This window comes from Mirounga leonina, unplaced genomic scaffold (assembly GCF_011800145.1).
Source record: "Mirounga leonina isolate KUSES-001 unplaced genomic scaffold, KU_Mleo_1.0 Mir_115, whole genome shotgun sequence".
Lineage (NCBI taxonomy): Eukaryota > Metazoa > Chordata > Mammalia > Carnivora > Phocidae > Mirounga > Mirounga leonina.
Window position 1 is genome coordinate 84,587,518 of NW_023270268.1, and position 19,241 is coordinate 84,606,758.

Consider the following 19,241-nt stretch of genomic DNA (forward strand, 5'->3'; position numbering starts at 1 on the left):
ACTGGCAATGACATCTGGAGGTAGTGGAATTTTAGGAAAGCCTAAACACAATTTCTTCTGCCTCTAGATAAATATGTTTAAAAGATTTTTCTCCCTTACCTCTTAAAAGGAGTCCTGCCTATTAATTCTTTATCCTTTAGTAAACCCCAATTTAATCCTATTTCTGAACAATATTTTTTAGTTTTTGTGAAATCTAAACTGTGGCTGTTGATTTCAGGCAGCTATGGAGTGTGAAGCAGTTACTGTTATGACAGAATAGGACCAATTGATTGCCTTACAGATTTTTTGTTGGTCCTGAGAGAAATAACTAGAGATTATAATCTGAGATTTGGATCAAAACAGACCCTAGGCTCATTTTTCTGTATTTAACTCTGACTGATCTTGGTAAAACCACCTAATGTATCGAAGTGTTATAAATTTGAAAAAGAAATCAGTTTGAAAGTATTTTGAAAGCTAGAGGTAAAATAAACAAGATGCATACCAATCTTAGGAATTAATTGCTTCATCTATACTAAATACCATAAGCAGGATTTTGGAGGGGGGTAGGAATGGGAAGCAGAGCAAAAATCATGTCATTTTAATCACTTCCCAGACTGAAAGGCTACATACAGTATAGAGCCTAAATTCTTTCAGTTATTAAGAACACTGCTTTATTACATAGGCCTTTTTTGTAAAAATATTTTAAAGAACTATAGATGAGACTTGAAATTTCCATATGTATTATTTGCTTTTTTATTCTCACTTCCATGATCTTATGGGAGGAGTTGCATATTTTTATTATCATAGATAAAGCACTGCAAGACATTAAAGCAATTGTAGTTAATACAAACTAGCCTGAGTATCTTAAAGTCATTTTCTATTTTCTTCACAGATCTTATCAGCCTTTTTTTCTTTTTTAAATCACCAAAGTGAGAGTCAGCACAAATCCAGCCTGCCACTTGTTTTTGTAAATAAAGTTTTATTGGAACACAGCCGTCTCTATTTGTATATTGCTTATAGCTATTTTCAAGCTTCTACAGCACAAAGTTGGGTAGTTACAATACAGAAACATGGCCCATAAAGTCTAAAATACGTATTATCTGGCCCTTTTTAGAAAATGTTTGCCAATCCTTGAGCTAAGGATTGAAAAAGTATTCTTTTTCTTTTTTGGGGTATTATATATTGTCTTTGTAGTAAAATATGATAGTAACAATAAGAATTAAAATAACTCTTTTTGAAGTATTTTAAAAAGACAGTGTAGCATACTGATTGAGCAAACTGTCTTTAGAAGATGGTGGCCTGAGTTAAAATCTCTTCTGCCATTTACTATCTGTGGCACTTTAGACAAATACACCTAAATTCTCTGAGTCTCTTTCCTCCACCGCAGAAAATAGGGATGCAAGTGTTATCCACATCAAGATCTAGTGAGAATTAAATGAGACGGTACAAGCAAAGGCCTAATAATACCTGATAATCATCATTACCAGCTTCATCACCACCATTATCAAAATATTCTGTTTTTTTTAAAATAAGGAATCTAGAGGTAGGAGAATCAATCTAATCATAGAATGATAAAGAATTATGTTTTAGCCAGAGGATTGGTAACCTTGACAGGGTCCAGCCAGGAAAACAGGAGCCACAGCAATTATTTTAACAGAATGTAAGGGGGGGGGGGGGGCTTAAACAAGAATTGGAGAACTGAAAAGGAAAAGTGAGAATACCAAAGTAAAACAGATAGTAACCACAGGAAGCAGCTGCCACATGTGGTAGGGACCTAGGGACAGGTTGAAGTTAGTAGAACCTAGAAGTTTGGAAGATGGGCACCACAGTTTTTAAATATAAGCTGTCAGTGAGAAATACTTCCTAATACAGTTTTAAAAAGAGAAGAGGGGGCACCTGGCTGGCTCAGTTGGAAGAGCATGCCTCTCTTGATGTTGGGTGGTGAGTTTGAGCCCCATGTTGGTTGTAGAGATTACTTAAAAATAAAGTCTTAAAAAAAAAAAAGATGAAAATCTATTGAGCAAATATACTTGAGCAAAACATGTTTATTTTCAAATAGGACATTATTGGGCAATTAGCTATTGCTAGATAGAGAAAAACATGAAACTGGTAATTTTTTGGCATTTTTATATTTTTGAGACTTATGTCCTAAGTTCATCAAATGATAGAACATTTTGAACACCTTCTGATTGGTAGTGGCTACCCATGCACAAAGAAAAATCTTTTAGTAATATCTGCTATGTATATTTGATATTTGAATAAAGTCATGAAAGAAGTAATGGAATTGAGCCATGTGGGTACCTGGGGCAAAAGCATTCTAGGCAGAGAACTAGTAAATAAAAGACTGAGACCAGAACATGTTTAGGATATTTGGAGAACAGCAGAGAGGTCAGTATTGCTGAAACAGTAAGTGGTAGAAGAAAGTCAACAGGGGATGGAATCATTAGGGACTTCTAGAAGAATGAAATAGAATAGGGTAAATGCATGATTACTAGGACGCATTGAGAGCCCATTTTACATTAGTAATCACTGAAGTCCATGGCTGTGCAGGTTTCTCTAACCATGTTCTGGTTTAAAAATCAGGTTAAAGTATATTGTAGTACGTAGTTTCACACCTCCTTGTTAATTATGTAACCATATCTTTAAATCCAAGTTTAAGGTCTTTTTACTTTAAATTATTAGTGGTTGTTGACTCATCCTTCTACCAGTACAAAGTGATGAACTGAATGCTGATAGAATACCATCTTTTCATAATAAAAGGATGATAAACTTTAACTCAGTATCATGAATCTTGCAAGCAGAAACAGATTCATGAACTAGGTGATCTGTGTGAAGTAACAAATTTGTACCCATGTTTCTATAATAGGATTATTAACCACTAGATCTATTTTCTGATCTCCCCTTTGTTATTTTAAAATCAAAACTTTGTAATTTAACACCATTAGTGATTTGTTTTAAAATGTACCTGGTTTATTGATGTTTGCTTCTGAGATAATTATGACGTGGATGTCACATGCAGCTTGTTCAAATAACATTTTTCCCCCTGCACCAGTTTATATTGAAGCTGTTTACAGTAACTGTGGCCCAAAAAAATTCATCTGAATCAAATAAAGAGTCAGACTTAAATAATGAAAAATACCTTTATTCTAAAGATACTAGACTCCTGTTGTTCCCAAGCAGAGTTTTGATAAATCTGTGCTGTATTTTATTCTTCTGTAAACATGCAAAAGGCTTGCTGGGTTTTCTGTTTTCTGCCCCCTTCTTAGATAGCTTCTTTGACATTTGATCAGAGAAGCATATCTCATTACAGCATAGTAGATCTTTAAACAAAGGAACTTGGATTAAGAATATTAACTGTGCCATACAAAAACAAAATAAGGTACTTACTGACCAGCAGTGGCACAAGAGTAATTACTTTTCCTTGTTATCTAAGATATTAACAAAAGATTTGCTAATTCACATACTTCATTTTCCCTAAATGTGGTATACATTTATTTAGACCTTATTGAATCTTTGTGTATATTCTAAGCTCAGTTTACCTCATTCATATAACATGTGATGTAAGATATAAACAATTCTAAATTATCCTGTAGTATGGTTTCAGTTATCTTTTCTTCAGTTTCATCTTATGCTATGAAAATGATTTTAATAAATAATTTAATGAGACAACATTTTAAAATGTATTGAGATAGCCTTGCAAATCTTTTATACTTAAATCTATGGGGTAAAAGTCATTTTTAATAGCTATTGTGGGTGTTATTCTTAATAGTTCTTCCTAATTCCCAATTTCCCATTAGTCACCAGATAACATTAGTTGTACATTAAAAATCTATCTTGATTTGACTACTCATGTCCATTTTCACCAAGCCACCTCTCAGGAATCTGGATTATTACAGCAGCCTAATTGTCCTTTCTGATTCTTCCTGTATCAGTCAGTATTCATATGCATACATAAGAAACACTTGAGCTATTTTAAGCAGAATGCAATTTAATAAATGTGGGCTCACTCAGTATACATTCCTGAACGTATACTGAACTGGTTGCTACGGCTGGATTGATGATCAGCTGTGGCTAGGAAATTGTGTGTGTTGATATGTTACTGGTTTATGAAGAGTTTTTCAGGAGTATTTACCTTCTTAAGGAAGAGGCCAGGGGCATTTATTGCATGAATGGCAATGAAAGAGGGCGGTGCATAGTCATAAATGTTGATGTACACTATACATTATGCACGTGGCTGTACCTAATAAGGCTTCAGACCACTTTAATGAAAATCTGTTACATTTTAAAAGCTGATTTCATAATTTTAAGATCTTACATTGAATTTAAAATGTAAAACTATGAAAAAATTTAATAAGAATCTCTAAAAATGATGCTAAAACATTTTCCCAAAAGCTGTCAATTTCATACTGCCATAGAAAAAGTACTTTTAAATTATGTACAATCCAATTATTGTACAGGAATTTACAATTTTATGCAATGTTCTTTGAGACACTGTTAATATTATAGCCTCTGTTGTCATGGAAACAAGTCTCTAAAGGCAGCCTCAGAGGCTAATGATTCCATGGTGTTGCTATGGATAGAAACAACTGAGACTGTTGTTAGTCACATGGTCATGATTTAAAAAGAAAACTCTTTGGAGCTGATCTTATTGAGTGATACAAATGGAGCAGGAAAAGGATGATGGTATAATAGTTACCACTGTCTAATGAAATATATATATAAGATTTTTCAGGTTTAAAATGCTTATGCTGAATTTCCCCTTTTCTGTAATAACCCAAATATAATGGTTACTGTATTTTGCTACCTCATTGTTTACATTAGAATCTAAAGCGTGACATTTTCCAATTTAGAATCTTCTACAACTCCCCAGAATTTTACCCTGCTCTAAATCCTGCGCTTAAGATATCCTCTTACCTTTTTATTTTACTCTATTATCAGATCTAACATCTATGCTGTTCCGCATCACTCAGCCTTCCTTTGATTACCTATTATTTGTTTAGGGCTATATTTTTGTTTCAGATGAACTAAATGAATTACTTCGTTGTTCTATAATTCTTTGTTACCTGAATTGATTATCAGCTGTGGCTAGGAAATTGTATGTATTGATACATTACTTGTTGTTTTTGAAGACTTTCTCAAAAGGATTTGCCTTTCTTAAGAAACTGGCAGAAGCATATGTTCTTTTTCAAAGTACTTGTTCACTGCCCTATAGAGAGTGGGGTGGATTAAAATGGTGTAAGTTGTTCTAGGATTTTTTAAAAATGGTATTCAGATCCTTATCTAAAGGAGGTAGATTTTAGAAGAGGCTTAGAGCCAAGGTTACAGTGATGTTTAAATGTAATATTAAAGGATTTATAGTTTATCATAAAGGGTTTTGGAGAGCAGCTGCCTAGTGGAGGAAATTTTTGTGCTTGACCTTGAAATTTGACATAAGCATTTAGCTCTGTCTTATTTTTATGTTAAAGTAGATTATTGATCAGCTAATATCTGACCCTATTTAAGAGGCATAAGGAAACTTTAGAGGTGATAGATATGTTACCTTAATTGTGGTGATGGTTTCACAGGTTCATGCATATGTTCCAAACTCACAAAGTTGTTTACATTAAATAGGTAAAGTTTTTTATATATCAGTTATACCTCAATAAAGCTGTTAAAAAAATGAAGTTATTTAAAAATAATGATAAACTTTGACTTTTTTTCTTTGATACTTTGGATGACTGCAGCAGTTATTTTGTAGTATCAGTCCATTTGGGTTTGTCTGATGTTTGGTGATTGGATTTAAGTTATGCATCTTCGACTGGAATTTCTCAGAAGTGATAGGTTCTTATTATATCCTATCAGGTAGCATGATTTTGATTTGTCCTATCCTTGGTAATGTTAACTTTGATTAAGATAGTATCTGCTAGATTTCTTCACTGTAATTAATAAATGTTTTTAAGACCCACTTGAGTGGGTCCATGTGCCCTATTTAAACTTTCATCTACTGGAATGAAATGGAAGGTTCATTCAGCAGCAGTGGAATTTTTACATCCATTGATGTTTTTTTGAATGTATTATTTCTATGATGGTTGCCAAGTGATGATTTTATAATTCCAGAATTTCTTCTACATCTTTTAGTTGGCATTCTACTATAAGGAAATGCTTTCTCTTCTTTTCATTTGTTTTTATAATTATTAAATCAATATGGACTCTTGGAATCCTGTTTTTATTCAGTGTATGCCATTGTTATCTTTATTTTGAATCTCAAATCCTGTTTTTATTTCAGTGTATGCCATTGTTATCTTTATTGTGACTGATGAAAACCCTTCAAGCTAACTCCTGTGTCTTTTGTTATATCACTTGAAAACATAATGTTTTCAGTATACATCCGTGTTATACCATGTGTCAGAATTTCATTCCTCTTTATGGCCGAATACTATTCATTATATGTATATATGTATATATACATATATATATACATACACACACCACATTTTGTTTATCCATTTGTCTGCTGATGGGACACTTCAATTGTTTCCACCGTTTTGGCTGTTGTGAATAATGCATCCTGAATGTTGTGATGTAAAGTATGCAAGTCCCTGTTTTCAGTTCTTTTGAGTATGTATACTTAGAAGTAGAATTGCTGGGTCATATGGTTACTATGGTTTGCTTTTTTGAAGAACCATCAAACTGTTTTCCACAGCAACTTACACCATTTTCCATCCCTACCAACAGTTTTTGGGGATTTCAGTTTCTGCACATCCTCACCAACACTTGTTTATTTCTGTTTTTGTTTTTCTTTTTTTATTACAGCCTCCTAGTAGGTGTGAAGTGATATATTGTTGTAGCTTTGATTTGCATTTCTCTAATGAATAATAATTTGTTGAGTATCTTTTCATGTGCTAATTGGCCATTTGTATATCTCCTTTTGGAGAAATGACCACTCAAGTCCTTTGCCCATTTTTTAATTGTCTTTTTGTTGTTGAGTTGTAAGAGTTCTTTATATATTCTGGCTATTAAACCCTTATCAGATGTATAACTTGCAAACATTTACTCCCATTTTGTAGGTTGTCTTTGTACTTTCTTGATAATATCCTTTGGTGTACAAAATACTTTCATTCTGATGAAGTCCAGTTCATTTATTTTTGTCACTTTTACTTTTTTTTTTTTTTAAGATTTTATTTATTTGACACAGAAAGAGGAATCACAAGTAGGCAGAGTGGCAGGCAGAGGGAGAGGGAGAAGCAGGCTTCCCACTGAGCAAGGAGCCCAATGCGGGGCATGATGCCAGCACCCTGGGATCATGACCTGAGCCAAAGGCAGATGCTTAACTGACTAAGCCACCCAGGCGCCCCCTCACTTATACTTTTGATATATTTAAGAATCCACTGTCAAATCCAGGGTCATGAAGATTTACCGCTATGTTTTCTGGTTTTATGAGTTCTAGTATTTATATTTCAGTTGTTGATTAATTTCTCATTAATTTTTGTATATGATGTGAGTGATATAACTTCATTTTTTTGCATGTGGATATCCATTTGTCCCAGAACCATTGTTGAAGAGAATCCATACATTTTTGACAAATTTTGATTGACTGATTTAATAGACGAAGAAGGTCAACATTATAGTTTTATTTTGTATTTCTCTGTTAGGAAAAGCATAGCTTTGATTTCAGCAAATTTGTTCTTCCTGTTTTAAGTCTCCTTTAATGCACCTTGTCCTGTTACCAATTTGATTTTAATGTTTTTCTTATACACTAGAATATGTTACTGGTATAATAAATGTTTATGAATACAGTTTACAAGGATTAGGACAAGTTACGAAACACCTCTTGTTTTACATTTACATCTTTGTAAAAATAACTGAATCAAGCCAGATAGAGTAATTGAGTGTAAATATCAAAGCCTCTTAGTTTATGTCACTAGAGTTCTTTTTTTAATTTTTTTCCAGAATATGTCTGGCACATAATAGTTATTCAAAGAATGTTAGTTGAATTAATGATTTTAAAGGTAATTGTTTTAAAAGATTTATTTATTTGAGAGACAGAGTGAGGGCACAGGGGGAGGGGGACAAAGGGAGAGGGAGGGAGAAACTTAAGTAGGCTCGGTGCTGAGCGCTGGGCTTGATCCCACAACACTGAGATCACCACCTGAGCCAAAACCAAGAGTCGGCGCTTAACTGATTGCGCCACCCAGATGCCCCTTTAAAGGCAACTTTAAGGCAGGTTATTACAGTTCTTGATAGTAGAGGTCAATAGCATAGATTTTAAAAAGTGATACAGATTCAATTTTTAAGTCCTTTGAATCTTTTGTGAATTTCTAAGCCCCAGTTGCCTGCCTGATGGGCTACTAAAATTGCTTTTGACTCCTGGAATGCAAGGAGGAAAGTAGTCAAATAATATTCTGAATGCTGGAAAAATACTTTGTAGTCTTTGAAGTGAGTGTTTTGTCTCCTAGAGGAGGAAAATTCTAAGTCATTGTCTTTTATTATTTTCATTGAAACTTCTAAAAAGTAGTCACTCATTTTAATTACAGTTATTAAAATTATTAGTGGCGTAATGATTTCTAAAATAATTTCTGGAGCGCATTTCCTCATTTAAATTGAAGTAACATATTAATATTTTACCTGTTTCTCCATTATTTCTGAAAACTATAATTTATGACAAAATTTTCTGTTGTTTTTGTTTTATTTTGATATTTTTCCTGATCTTTTGTCGTTGATGATTTTTAGCCAACAGAAGCTGTACCTCCCTCTTCTCCCACTGTCCCTGTGATCCCTGTCCTGCCAGTCCCTGCTGAGAATACTGTCATCCTACCCACCATACCACAGGTTTTTATTAGTTTCTTTTTTCTTTATAAAAATTTCATTTGCTTTTAATGTTTCATTTGTATTCTTTTCAAACTGTTTTAATTATTTCCCTGTTAGACTTAGTAATTCACTTTGGACTTCAGCTGGTGTTTTTAGGGAATTAAATATTTGGGATTTAATATAAAACAGGTTCAATATGTGCCATTTTTTTAGGTTAACTATGAAATAGGGCATATTCTAAACTTCATCATATTGAACCTCCTTAGACTTGTTATCATGTATTTTGTACTTATAAATCTGTTTGAACCAGTTTTTATTTGCTTTAGGAACTTTTATTTTCTAAAGATAATAAAAATCATTATCCTCATACAGGATGTGTCATTCATATAACTTTTTGTTTCCCAATATATATTTATCTTCTTTGGAAATAATTTCTTTTTCTATCATTTGGTTAGATAACATGCACATTTATTAGTTAAAAAAGAGCCCGTGCATGTAAAGTATATGGGAACTCTTCGTGCTACCTCTGCAACTTTTCTGTAAATCTGAAATTATTCTAATAAAAGTTTATTTTTAAAAGGGTAATGTGTGCGTATACACACACACAATGGAATATTACTCAGCCATCAAAAAGAATGAAATCTTGCCATTTGCAACAACGTGGTTGGAGCTAGTGTATTATGCTAAGCAAAATAAGTCAGAGAAAGACAAATACCATATGATTTCACTCAGATGTGGAATTTAAGAAGCAAAACAGATGAACATATGGGGGTGGGAAAGAGAGGGAAACAAACCATAAGAGATTCTTAGAGAACAAACTTAAGGCTGGTGGGGGGATGGGCTAGATGGGTAATGGGTATTAAGGATAGCATTTGTTATGATAAGCACTGGATATTGTATGTAAGTGATGAATCACTGAATTTTACTCCTGAAACCAACATTGTACTGTATGTTAACTGACTAGAGTTTAAGTAAAAATTTGAAAATAAAAAGGTAACATGTGACAGTTAAAAAATAAAATGAAATGCTAGACAAATGTTAGAGAATCTGAACATTTTTAGCTTCAGAGCTTCAGTAGTTCCAAGGGATGACTTATTAAGACATTAACTACCCTATCAACTAAGTCATCCAAAGTGAAAATAATGATAGTATTATTGCATATAATAACTCAGATCTCTGTTGTAAACAATCTCAATCTCATTTAAAGTATAAATAAATGCATCTTTAGCTATTTTTACTATTACTGATCTGTGCATAAAATCTAGATAAAAATTGTATGCTTACTGTGTAAGTTCCACTGGAATTAAAATGGGATATCAATTGTGATTACTTGTCTCAGTGCCCTTCCCCTCTCCTAAAAAATGAAAATCAATACAAAACAGGATTCTAGGGGAAATTACAGATACTACATTAAGACTTCAGTCTGTGTTATTATGTTACTACTCCTACATAATCTTTTACCCTTTATGAAAATCATTAAAAGTTAAATCATTGTAAATGATTGAATAGATAGTCCAGATGGATTTTTTCTCTGTGTTGCAGAGAAGAAATTGAATTTATAAATAAAATATAATTCTAAGTAAGCAGCCTATGTGTTATTGTAATATTGTAATAATATAACATCTCTTCAAGCATCTAGGATTTAGTAATACAGTATTTTTTTAAAGTAGGGGATTTAGAAGTTTATTTTACTCTTGTCACTTCAATTCATCTTTTGATGTTAAAATAGTTTCCTAAAATCCTTTGAAATTTTTTAGTAGTTTCTGTTCTTATATTCCATAAGGAACCTGTCCTTTCCTGCTCAAAGACCTCTGACTTACTTATTCCAAGTGTCCCTAACAACATCACACTATATTTGGAAATTGTTGAGATACTACATAGCCTTTTCGTTATAAATGATACATCTTAGAGGCAGATTGATCAGGTTTGGAATTCCAGTCCTACCACTTTACCAGCTGTGTAATTCTGAGCAGTTTCCGCTTCTGTTTACTCATCTGTTAACACTGAAGATGATAGTAGTACTAGCTTGAGATGTTGTTGAAGAAATAATAATGGACGTGCAGCTGGCACATAATCTTGGCTGTTCATATTATTAGTGTTATCTCATATTTCTTTGAGACAGTAAACCAGGGAACAAATTAGAAAAACAAATGAGGATAATGTGCACAAGAGAAGGCTTATTTATTCTACTTTGCCTCATTTTAAGTTTTAAATACACTATGAAAGTCCATGTAAGGTAGATTAATCATGTATGTTGTATAATGTGAAAAGCCTATAGGTGTGCCTCATTTTTCCAGAATCAGTTACGTGTGTTCCTGATTAATCAAGTATAATATGGACATTATAGAAATTAGTTGTAAGTGATTAAAATGTCCTCAAATACATTTGGAAGCTATACTTAATCTATAACCCAATTTTAACATTTTAAATGGAAATAATTTTTCTTCTAAATATCTACTACTTTACATTTTAGATGCATCAGGATGTAATAGAAATAGAAGTAGAAGACGTAAGATTTGGAGTCTAGTCCTACCTTTGCAATTCAAACAAGTTAGTTAACCTCTACATTTTATACTCCCTTCATCTATTAAAATGGGGGATAATGCCTCCCTGACTACTTTAAGATGAGGTTGAGGATTAGGCAAGTTAGATAGAGAGACAGAAAGCCTAATTATAGACTGTGTGTGTGTGTGTGTGTGTGTGTATAGTCTAATTGTAGAAGTTTTGTACTTTTCAGAGTACTTTTATACTGATCTTTTAAATTTTTGAAAGCTTTCCACAGTAGGAATTATTATGCTTTTTCACAGCGGTACAGAAAAAGGCATAATGAATGGCTGCTTGAAGTTGCATGAAGAGCACAGATTTTATAGTGAGACCTGACTACCACTTCCTAGCCTCACCCTTTTCTGGCTGTGTGATAGTGGAGAAATGACTTCAGCTTCTCATAGCCCCAGTTCTCCACACAGATACTGACCTATTAAATGTCTTTTTTCCACCCTAGAGTAAATACTCTGCTTTAAAACCAGATGCTTTAGACTCTATTTCTACCAATTGTAGGGATCTGTCATGTAATTAAGATATTTTAAAAATGCTTTATAACTATAATTTGTGTAAAATTCTTTGTACATACATATGTGCTTTGGAGGGATTGGTGTTCATTCGATTTTTTATTATTGTTCCAATCATGTCATTAACTAAGATGAATATAACATTGTCCTTGTCCTCTAGGAACCTACTGTCCATGCAAGAGACAAGTTAACAATTCCCACATGACATGAGAGTAGTTACATAAGAGGTACAGCCAGTGTAGACCATTTTTTATTGCTTTTGGACCATTCAAGTTTCACAAAACATCTGAGCATTTAATCTCAAATCATTTGATCATTAGTATAGTCTAAAGTATGACTTGATATATTTTCATTTTACTGGTAATCTTAAACAGAAGAGCATACTTCGAGTTACCTTGATGAGCCTTTTTAACCACCCACTAATATCTGACTGCAGTGCCCTTATTCTATTTGTATTTTGAGTTTGTTTTACATTTTCAAGTAATTTCAGACTTAAGAAAGTTTCAGTAATAATAGTGCAGTGAATTCCCATAGACCTTTGCCCAGATCCCCCAATTCTTAACATTTTTACCTACCGTATTTACTTTATCATTTCTCTTCCTATATAATTATATTATTTTTTATGAATCATTTCAAAAGAAGTTTCCCTCATGTCGCTTTTACCTCCAAATACAAAGATTTTGTAACACTAAATATTTTTTCCTAAGAACAAAAATATTACCACAGTACATGAGCTACATCAGAAAATGAACAGTAACATAAGACTAGTATCAGATTAATCTGCAGACATTAATTATATTTTGCCAATTGCCCCAATAATGTTCTTTATAGGAAAAACAAAAATAGGTCCTTTGGCCAGTCCAAGATTTCACATTGCCTTCATGACACTTTAGTCTCCTGTAATCTGGAGTAGCCCCACTGCCTGTCTTTCATGAATGTGGCATTTTAGAAGAAAGCAAGCTAGTTATTTTGTAGAATATATTTCAATTTGCCTTTGATGCACTTGCATAATTAGAGGTCATATATTTTTTCCAATTTTTTTTAGCTGTGGTAAAATACACATAATGTAAAAATTTACCATTTTACAACCATTTTTAAGTTTACATATCAGTGGTATTTTTTTTTTAAGATTTTCTTTATTTATTTGAGAGAGTGAGCGAGAGAGAGAAGACAAGCAGGGGAAGTGGCAGAAAGCAGAGGGAGAAGCAGGCTCCCCACCAAGCAGGGAGCCCGATGCAGGGCTCCATCCCAGGACCCCAGGATCATGACCTGAGCTGAAGGCAGACACTTACCCAGTTGAGCCATCCAGGCGCCCCTACATATCAGTGATATTAAGTACATTCATACTGTTGTGCAACCATCACTGTCATCCATCTACAGAACTCTTTTCATCTTTCATATGTGAAAAACTCAGTGCAAACATTGTGCTCAGTGGTGAAAGACTGATAACATTTCCTTTAAGAATATGTAGAGGGCGCCTGGGTGGCTCAGATGGTTAAGCGTCTGCCTTCGGCTCAGGTTATGATCCCAGGGTCCTGGGATCGAGTTCCGCATTGGGCTCCCTGCTCCTTGGGAGCCTGCTTCTCTCTCTCTCTCTCTTTCTCTCTGTCTCTTATGAATAAATAAATAAAAAATCTTTAAAAAAAAAAGAATATGTAGAAAATAAAAAGTGATGTTAAAATTGTTACAGTAATACTAGCTTTTTTAATTGCCCTTGTATTTATCTTTACTGAGATCTTTATTTCTTCAAACAACTTGTGTTACTCTCTGGTGTCCTTTCAACCTGCAAGACTCTCTTTAGCAAAGAATTTTTTTTCAGGGCAGCTGTACTGGTAATGAACCTCCCCACCCCCCCACCCACTTTTGTTTATCTGGGAATATCTTGATGCCTCCCTCACACTTGAGGAACAGTTTTGCCAGATACAGGATTCTTGGTTGACAGAGGGTTTTTTTTTTTTCTTCTAGTGCTTTAAATATATTGGCCCACTGCCTTCTCACTTCCAGAATTTCTCATGAAAAACCTGTTGATAATCTTATTAAAGATCCCTTGTATATAGTGAGTCACTTTTTTCTTGCTGCGCTCAAAATTCTGTGTCTTTGTCTTTCAACAGTTTGATTACAGTGTGTCCCAGTGTGACTCTCTTTGAGTTCATTCTGCCATGAGTTTATTGAGCTTGGATGTTTGTATTCATGTGTTGTTGTTGTTGTTTGTTGTTATCATCAAATTTGGGAATGTTTTGGTCATTATTTCTTCAGATATTTTCTCTGCTCCTTGATCTCTCCTCTTCTGGGACTCCCGTGATGTGTGTGTTGGTCTGCTTCATGGTGACCCAAGGTCCCTTATTGTCTGGTCATTTTCTTTAGTTCTTTTTCTCTCTTTTCTCAGACTTAATAATTTCCATTGTCCTTTCTTCAAGTTTGTTAATTCCTCTGCTTGCTCAAATCTGCCTCTGAATTGCTCTATTGAATTTTTCATTTCATTTATTGAACTTTTCTGCTCCAGAATTTCCTTTTGATTTTCTTCTAGGTTTTCTATCTTTTATAGATTTTTCTTTTATCTTTTATAATTTTCCCATTTTTTTCATTTTCTTTGTCCACCTTCTCTTTTAGTTCTTTGAACATCTTTAATACAGTTGTTTCAAAGTCTTTGTGTAGTAGAACTGGCACCAGCTTTTTTAAAGGCCGGCCCTTCCTTCCTCCCTCCCTCCCTCCCTTCCTCCCTTCCTCTTTTCCTTTGAATGGACCACACTTTACTGTTTCTTTGCATGCCTTTTGATTTCTTTGCTGAAAACTGGACGTTTGACTCTTATGATGCTGTAACTCTGGAAATCAGATTTTCCTCCCTTCCTAAGGTTTGCTGTTTTTTGTTTTTATTTTGTTGTTGTTGTTGTTTTGGGATTTTTTTAATTGTTGTAGGTTATCTCTGTGCCAAGAAACAGTCTGCAATATAAACTTAAGGTCTTCCTCAGGTCTTTTTTTGGGGCATGCACAGTAACATTCTAATTTCCCTTGTATATATGGCTGCCTTTGAATGTCCTAAGTTTCAGCGTCTGGCTCTCAAAAGGGGAGAAAAAGAAAAATGAAATGGTGGGAGGAGATGCTGGCCCTTTAAATCCTCTGGAGTCCCTTCAGCCAGAGGGGGAGAGAGACTTGTATCAATTAGGGGCAGTTCAGTAATGGCCACTGCCTCTTTGTCTGCACCCCTGTGATCAGAAGCAGCAATTAGCAATCAGAGCACAGATCCCCTATATTAATGGAGGATAGTTTTTGTTTGTTTGTTTGTCTGTTTTTGTTTTTTTCCCCCCCCCCCCCCCCCCGGCTTGTGCATTTTTTGCGCCAGCTGCTCCAGGAACACTTGCCCAACTAGTTGTTACAGGGCAGAGGGGTGGGAGATAGATAGCTGCTACTGTGCTAAGAGCTGAAATTGACTGAATTAACCACAGTGTACCATCCAGTACTTCCCCTGGAAGTCACAGGCCTTCAGTAGACCACTCTGGAATTCAAGAGAATTCCAAAATAGTTACATAACATAGATTCTGCCAGTGCAGTCACTGTCTGGGTGACAAATTTGTGGTGCTTCCTATTCTGCCATCTTCCCAGAATCCATCCTATTTGTTTTTACATACACTGTAACTTACATTGATCCCCTGAGTGATAGCATTGAACTTTTAATGCAGTGTGTCTCAAATTAGAATCCAAGATGTGTTCTCTGGAGGTTGTGAGTTCTTCATATGAAAAACACTTGTTTATAATTTAGTAGGGGAGAAGAAGAAAGACATTAAATAACGTAATGAAACTTTGATAAATTGTAAAAGGAGAATACAATGCACAGCATTAAAGTGTTTTCTAAACTCCTAATTTTGACCTGTTTTTAAATAACTGGATTTTAGAATTACTTTAAGGGTTTTTTTAAATGTAATATTGCTTTCTGTATAAGGATGCTGCAATGTGTTAGCACACGTGCTAATGTGAAACCCATTATTAATGAAATGGAATACTAAAAGTTGCATGGCAAAATTACGTTTCTTAAGTCTTGTTATTGATACTTGGTCAGATTCTTTAGGGGTTTGCTAGTTCCTCTTTTTTAGAATATCCCTGTCCCTTTACTAACCCCTACCCCCATCTCTAATTGTATTGTAGGATTTCATTATTGTCCTAGTTGAAACATAGGCAATGGTATATTAGATTATAGTATACTAATATATACTGATAATAGGTTAACAGTAGGTTTCTATGGTTTACAGTAAATTTTCCTTTGTATTTTACTGTATCCTCACATAGTCCTCTTGGGTAAAGGCATGTGTTGTTATCTCTTTATAGATGGAGTAAATGAGTTAAAATAACACTTGTGACTTACCTGTATAGTCAGAGTTACTAGATGGTAGAGTGAGATAGAGACAGCACTAGAACCAAGTCTTTTAATAAGTATCACTTGAAGCAAGGTGCAGGGGAAGGGGTTTCTTCATTTGAAATAACTTTCAAGTAGATTCTTCTCAAGTCTTGTTGTTGTTTGATTAACTCCTAAGTAAAGCTGATAATTTCATGTCACCTGTTCTGCTACCCACTGGCCGGGTTACAGATCCCAAGGTCTTAAACTAGCCAGATTTGCTATCATTTCTGATTTTAGCGCTCTTTACCTCAGCTATTTTAAAGTATGTGCTTTTGGGGCACCTGGGTGGCTCAGTCGTTAAGCATCTGCCTTCAGCTCAGGTCATGATCCCAGGGTATTGGGATCAAGCCCTGCCTCGGGCTCCCTGCTCAGTGGGAAGCCTGCTTCTCCCTCTCCCACTCCCCCTGCTTGTGTTCCCTCTCGTTCTCTGTGTCAAATAAATAAATAAACTTTAAAAAAAAATAAGGTATGTGCTTTCTGTGACCAAATTTTTCTGCATTTCTTCCTTTAGAAGTACCCTGTTCTTTAGCTCTGTTGCTAGGATATTGTGTCCTTCTGAATTGTGTATCGTACCCTCCCAACCCATTCAAATTGTCCTACCCATTTGTTTTCCATTCCTACCTCCTCCAAATTGGAGAGCTAGGGAGTATTACTATTTTGTTAGATACGATTTCTGTATTTTGTAACACAAGAATTTAGAAAATCTCAAGTTACTAAGTAAAAATATAGTTTATTCCAAGTTAAATGTTTTAATTCTATACCTGCTAACACAGTCTTAAATATTTTTATCTTTATTTTAGGCAGCTAAACTGGAGGCCGTTAGGTCATGCCGCTTGAGCTTCCTTTATATAGGCTCTTACTCAATTGAGACCATCTTTTTTGATCTTTCTTTCTAAAATAGCTAGGTTTTCTTATCCTGACATTACTTTTGGTTGAAATTCTTGCTTAATCCTCAATGTGAACACTCTTGTTTTTTGTCCAATTTCATGTTCTTTATTACCATCATTTCCCTTCAAGTATAATCATTCACTCATGTTAATTCTAAAGATACATCTAAAAATAACTTATTGTGCATATATTATTTTGTTCTTTAAGTCAAAGAACAAATTATTACAAATTATTTCACTAGTCTGTATTTTTTTATTCTGAACTGAACTTCAAAATTGAAATCAACTTTATAGTGTGAATGCTAATATCTTAATAGCAACTCTAACCTATAGTATTTACAACTGCCTTAGTTATTAACCTCCTACAAACTGAGCAGTTGACTCTATAATTTTTTTGCTTTACTTTTTATTAAAAAATGTTAATTGGAATAGCAGAATTATTAGTGTTTATAAACATACCTTCCTTATATGTAGAGGGAATAGTACAGTGAACTCTCACGTATACTCATCACTGAACTACAACAATCATAAACCCATGTGCTCTCATATGATCGATAATCCCTCCTGTTCCTGACCTCATTGTCATTATTTTATTTTGAAGTAAATTTAATACTTTATATCATTTTGTTTGTATATATTTCAATATCAAATAGACTTTTTATATGACTAGAATCAAAAGATAACTTCTGTACAATGATGATGATACAAAACAACTTTTTTCGCTGTATGTTTGGTAATAAATGGGCAGAGGGAACCAAAAGGTTTTGTTGCCATAATTTTTGAAGAACGTAACTTCTTTTGTAACTTTAAGTACCCTTTTCTTTCTTGCCATCCTCTGTAATTGCTTAAACAAAATACAGTGAAGTTGTGCCGTTAATTTTTTCGATGAAGTATTACCAATTTTAGTGATCTCTATAGGTAATTGGATAATTTCAGATATTCATAAAATCTCAAATGTCTGTAAGTTGACGAGTTTATTTAAATAACAATCATACAGATAGTATTTGTATCATGTTGATTCATGAATTTAAATAAAAAATTTTTAAAAACAAATAGTATTTGTATTTATTAGGTTTGGTTTTTCACTAAATCATTTGAAGATAGATTATTACATTCAAAGGTAGGACCTGCATATAAAATAGTTAATGTCATGTTTATATATAATAAAGTATTCTCATTTTTAACCTGCTACTTGATGTAGCCTAAATGCATATTATATAATTATTTAACCATGCAGCTGTGTTGTCTTTATAAGCATTTTATCATATCATCCAGATCTAGTACTTTGCTAAAAATAGTGTAAAACATTTGAACCTTTTAGAAAAACCCATACACTTGGAAGAAAATGGCTGGCTATTTTGTGTATAATGTTTCTTTCATACAGTTTTTGTTTAATTCTTTAGTTAATTGGAATAGCAGAATTATTAATGTTTATAAACATACCTCCTAAAATTTGTTTAAAGGATAGTCGTTTTTTGGATTCTAAGAAAATGTCATTTGAAATGGTACTTTTATACTCTTAAATATGCAGGAGAAAGAATTTTGAAGGGGATTATGTCAGTTTTTTCTGGTATGTTTGTAATATGTTCTGATATGTTTTTCATTTCTTATTTATTGCATTTTACTCTTTAAATTACTCTTTAAATTTATTGCATTTTACTCTTTAAATTTCATCTACATAATAATTACTTTCCAGCTTAACCAGAAAACCAAGCTTCTTTCAGTCCATACTTAATCAGACATATGTTATTCTACTTGGGTTTTTTGTTGTTGTTTTCGTTTTAGTTTTTTGACTGTTGTTATTCTGTGAGTTGTCTAGAATAACAGGTGGAAAGCAAAATTGCAACTGAAAATAGAATTGTTTTCTGGGTGATAATAGATTGGAATCTTCATGGTATCCTTGGGAATAGAAAAGCTAATGATTTCTAAGCAACTTTGGAAGAGTTCTTATGCAAAGCATATTTGTGGATTTTTTAAGAAGGCTGGTAAACTTCTTTACAAATCTTAATTATGTCTGTTTTAGCAGAAATAATTTATTTCTCAAAAGCAAATTAAATTTAACTGTTTATACTTAATTCTTTTCATCTGGTGCGGGAAACTGGATTCATTGATTAACATATGGAAAGCTCA

At 33.6% G+C, this 19,241-nt stretch overlaps 1 protein-coding gene across 10 annotated transcripts in view; it reads left to right on the top strand.

Moving 5' to 3' along the window:
- The window catches only part of DLG1 (discs large MAGUK scaffold protein 1), a 252,742-nt gene that overhangs the window by 125,222 nt on the left and 108,279 nt on the right, over positions 1 to 19,241 (top strand). For 7 of the 10 annotated variants that reach the window (XM_034999873.1, XM_034999872.1, XM_034999871.1 and 4 more), the window contains one exon: positions 8,689 to 8,787. The exons of the other annotated variants lie outside the window; for them this stretch is intronic. In XM_034999873.1, the coding sequence (XP_034855764.1) occupies positions 8,689 to 8,787 (99 nt within the window). The remainder of the gene's footprint in view (positions 1 to 8,688; positions 8,788 to 19,241) is intronic. 10 annotated transcript variants of the gene reach the window in all.